Source organism: Branchiostoma belcheri, unplaced genomic scaffold (assembly GCF_001625305.1).
Source record: "Branchiostoma belcheri isolate BF01 breed outbred unplaced genomic scaffold, Haploidv18h27 scaffold32, whole genome shotgun sequence".
In the NCBI taxonomy this organism is placed as follows: Eukaryota; Metazoa; Chordata; class Leptocardii; order Amphioxiformes; family Branchiostomatidae; genus Branchiostoma; species Branchiostoma belcheri.
The window spans coordinates 953,738-958,603 of record NW_017803932.1 but is presented as its reverse complement, the minus strand read 5'-3'; the positions used below and the strand labels follow the sequence as shown (position 1 = coordinate 958,603).

At 41.8% G+C, this 4,866-nt stretch overlaps 1 protein-coding gene across 1 annotated transcript in view; it reads right to left on the bottom strand.

Moving 5' to 3' along the window:
- LOC109474925 (sphingolipid delta(4)-desaturase DES1-like) overlaps nucleotides 1–4,806 on the bottom strand; it is a 14,505-nt gene extending 9,699 nt beyond the window's left edge. Inside the window, exons 1-3 of the mRNA XM_019775422.1 lie at nucleotides 4,791–4,806; nucleotides 2,418–2,574; nucleotides 278–381 (exon numbers count right to left, since the gene is read on the bottom strand). Of these exons, the coding sequence (XP_019630981.1) occupies nucleotides 278–381; nucleotides 2,418–2,499 (186 nt within the window). The 5' untranslated portion in view covers nucleotides 2,500–2,574; nucleotides 4,791–4,806. The remainder of the gene's footprint in view (nucleotides 1–277; nucleotides 382–2,417; nucleotides 2,575–4,790) is intronic.
- Nucleotides 4,807–4,866: the final 60 nt, after the last annotated feature.

Genomic DNA, 4,866 nt, shown 5'->3' with positions numbered 1-4,866 from the left:
AAAAACAACCAGGCGTTTATTCCTCTGGAGCAGGAAGTTAAGAGATTACTTGCAGACTACATCGTTGCAGATAATTTATTACGTCCTCTATCCAGGGATGGTTACAGGGCCCTGATGATATTGCTAGATCCATCTGCAACACCGTCCATTCATTTATAAAGACTGGTGACAAAAATATTTGGTGAGTCATCTTGTCTTGTGTGGAACGTTCCCCGGTAGTTTGATATCATGCTTCAGATTGAATGCTACCAACAGAGAAATTCAGATTCATGTTTACCTTCAACAAGTAGGCTATCGTCAGTTGCACGGCGACCATTATAAACACCCAGTATTTGAGGTTCGGATCGTGCCCCATCAACTTCTTCACCTGGGGATACTTAGCTGAAACAAAGACGAATTAACAAAGGTAAACATTGACGAATTGAGTTTCAAATCCATCATAATCCTGTGTGTTTAGCCAAGACTAACATTGCTCATCTTGTTTACAAGTACGTTAAGAACCCAGTGTGGACAGTCTTCCCACAACTTCAATTCCCCATCGTCGTGATATTTTGTTGAACCAAAGTAAATTATAGCAAGGGTTACATGTACACATATCCAGCATGCATAAGTTTGTCTTTGGTCTCTCCCTCTGTGTGCTCCAATCACAGCGAGGTTCAGTCGGAGGTTTCAAATGTCGACGTCCACACGCTTAGAAAGGAGCCGCTCCTATGACACACATTGAATTGTCTCTGATGGCAGCAACATAATAACACCTGTCACTGACGCGGACACACCCAACCGCCGAACGCTCGTTGTATAACAGCCCCCACCCCCCACCCGGTGGTTTTGTAACTGTTCCGACTGTGAATTTTGGTTACTTTACATTTAATTCTTTTCTGACTAATGGCGACAATTGCATCTCAATTTGCAGAGGCCAATGAAAAATCACTTGCTCTCTATCTGTTCATCACACCATATATAAGCGTCAGGTTACAGACCCACTTACATGAGACGGTCACATTAATTTTCGTCGTCCAACGGGTCTAGCTACGACGTGTCTACGGCGTCGACAGTAAATTGATATCATTCTAATGACAGCCGTGGACGTTTCGTACAATATCTGTTCTATGACGTTGTCGTAAATGCTTGCCAGCGGTCGGTTCAGACATATGCCTAGCCTCACACTGAAATCCTACCTCAGCGAATATGACTAGCCTATGACTAAATATAATCATGCTAATCACTGCCAACTACAATATGTGAGTTTCAGGCTTTCTTATGGAACGTGTCGCAAGTGAACCACATAGAACAAGCTACTCTTTCTTCGGTTGCTGGTCGTTCAAGTTACTGCTTCTGTCAACGCTCGTAGCTACTGTTTAACAAAAACGCCCCCTCTCCCTCCCCCTGTCTCTCTCTAAATATGTATGTAATATATGTATGCATGTATGTTGATGTATGTGGTTTGGTACCCGGTCATTAAAATAAACATCCCTAAGAACAGAGACAACAGCAATATAGAACCGACAGACCCTACAGGTCAATGTGACGTCAGCGTAGTCACATAAAAGTGAGTCAATATTTTTTTGGCAACTGACTTTCTTAACACATGACGGGTCTCACGTACGCTCCTCGCTTTAGGCCAGTGAAAGTACATATTATCTCACGGTTTAATATCTTACCGTTAAATAAACACGTCCGAATATGCCTGTAGCTAGTGTGGTCCGTGTGTAAACGATTTACCGTATAAAATCTTCTCCGAAGAAAGGGAGGCCACGTGACAAGGGTACACAACCATTAGGACGATAATTATACACAAGCTTCTCGCTTCTTGAAGGGAATAACTGACCTTGCAAAATGTCGCGTGACAACATCTTTTAAATACAATAGCCAAGGACATGTTTTATCATGTAGTAAATGAAGATGAGTTTGACAAAGGGATAGTAGGTGGGTCTAGCATTTACGGTGGCACGGAAAGCAATAAAGGATTCTTTCCATGTTGTTTCTTTTCAACTGATCATTGATGGACACGCACTGATTTATCACGTTTACATTAAACAGAACATATCGAGCCGTTTTGATCATGAGAACGTTGACCTTTAGACAAACACCACGAACCTGTTTGCGAGAGTGCTGCATCATCGGGGTGTGTCCACTTTGTGTTTATCTTAGCCTCCATGCCTTGCCAAAATACTGGACGATTCCTCGTTTAAATATCTCACCAGAGCTATTATAATATCTATGACGAAGTGTATATATATAATTGTTAATAGTTCCACAAGAATAACATAAAAGATACAACACGCCTAACCAATAAATGCAACTTTTGGCCTTTCTTATACCCGTCCGCCATTCAAATGCGTAACGTAACTTGAATACCTTGGTACAGATAACTGTTACGCGTCTCATATTCCCTAATTTTCCAATTACAAACTTACCCATGATCTCCTTTCTCCGTGTAGCATGGGGCTCGTCCGTGTAAACCCACTCGAAATCGGTTCGAGAGACATGTCCTCCCATGTTTTTGGCTGTGTCCGGCCGATCGGTGGATGGGTGTGTGTACGTCTGGCGGCTTGAGCGGGTACTGTGCCGTGCCTGCGAACGGAAGACGGTCACGCATAAAGGCAGAGGATAATCCCCGGTGTTTACCTGCCCTGTGGTTACCTGTGCGGTTCTATTTCAGGCGCTGACTTGTCGCTAGGCAACGTAAACACGTGATTTATTTATGACTCAAAAGCGACCAATGACAGAACAGGTGGATCTCTCTGGAATGTTCTGGGACAAGAAGGGAAGAACACCGGAGAAACGTAACCCGGCGATAGGTAGGTCTGCTTTTGCGCGGGAAATTGGGACCGTTTTACATTTTGGTGAGCGTGTGAGAGAAAAACCTGCCATATACATGCACAATCTTTTCTTTATAAAGCCTGCTATTGTTAGTAAAGTAAAAAAAAAATCATTTCCTACTGACGCTAAAAATTACATAAAATCCTAGTCTCTACCAGATTTCTCGGGTTGCTGGAAAAATAGTTAGTAGTAGAAATTGGCCAAATAGCTGAATAAAAGTAATTTGCCAGAGGAATTAGTCGGCAATAGAAATACACACAGGCGTCATGGCAGGCTAACTCCCCTCGCAAACTATTCAGTCTATTCGGCAACCAAAGAAGCCTGGTAGAGACTACTAGTAGTTGTTTTTGTTGTCGCTGTGACAGCCTTTGATAACTATGGTGGGTGCGGAAGCGCTCTGTCATTGCAAGATTATACGTCTAGAATTTGTGTGTGTAATTCTACTCTATCTGTACTCTGCACATATTTACTTTGCGCGATAGCATATATACACATATTGCAATAACATATACGCACATATTACGTTAACATAAGGTCACACTGAGTTGATTTTATGGATGACATCCTCTGGACCGGGCCCGTAATGCGAAAAAATGTGATCACGAAGGTTGGAATGAACACACAAATTAAGCAAATTTGCAACATTGTTACGTGACCTGTACGTTAACGTTGTTTCGAGATGTCATCCACAAAATCAAGTCAGTGTAGCCTAAAACACATATTTATCGTATGCGCCTATCAAAGCTGGAGCTTTGAACAAATATTGAATTTGTAAAGAAGTGAAATTAATTTTATCTATGACGGTGGTTTAAACACTGCGTTGTGCAGTTAACGTTTACAAAATACGACCCGACAGAAATTCAGACGCACTGAAGTTTGACTTGGTTGAATGACATTGCGGTCGATTACCTTCAAGGCTACATTTTAATCAGCCACGCACTGTTTAACGTCAATAACCAGGAATATGGCCGCCAAAGATTGATAAGGTTTAACTACTAACAGTTAGTGTTAGTGCCCGTAGGTTACTAATAAAAAGTCACAAAAGTTAATGCATGTGGAAAACACTGACGGGACATAGGGGCCCATTATTAACCTGCATTTTACCAGGAGCCACGCCTAAACATTGCGAACATTCCAGAAGCCAGTGGTTGTATGGTTTGGTATTATCATAAATACAGATACTGGTGTTATTGTTTTCAGAGACTTTTTGACTTGGAAACGGCCGTGTGCACTTATTTTAGATTCATGCATGCATATGGTAGATATCATACAAGTGACAAAGAGCTGGACAACGATTTTTGTTGACACATATGATACTTCCGGCGACAAACGTTTTTGGTAACGCCCCCCTCCCACTACCAACAAGAACAAAAAAAAATTGAGGGAAATGAAAAAAAAAACTATTTCAACCATCTGATTTCGTCTTGTTGACAGTGAGATAAGATATTGTCGGATTAAAAAAAGTCAAATACAGTATTAATGTACTGTCTAAACCAGGACAATGCTTCCAGAAATCTGGCGCCCACTGACTGATTAAACTTTGATAAAGCTGTTAACATAAACAGCGCTAGTGTTCTATCATAAAACCGCAAAGTTCATCTCTCATTAACCTGAGCCATTGGAAGTGGAACTGACCATACGGACTGAAAGGCTCCATTTCTGAGGTAACTTATGTACGATTTACAGGTAATTTCAAATTATAGTGTAAGCACTAAGGTTACACTAACCACGACGGGTCACCAGCCAAACAAGGCGATACAGACACAGACACAGGGCACTTCAGTATCGGCTCTGAAGGACGTTTGAGTCGTCCTTAGCAACACTTCAAAAAGCTTGTTAGTCGGAAAGAGCACAATATGTAAACACAGCGATTTGTCTCGCGCCACCCTTAACTTGTTGACATGCGAACCTTTCATACCATGGAGGCCAACCGGTCTTCTAATGGCCACAAACATGTAGAAACTTACCTGCGTGTGTTGAAATTCCTTATCGCCACACGTAACTGAGGAATGTTGCTACAACGGAATTTGTGTTGCTTCCAAT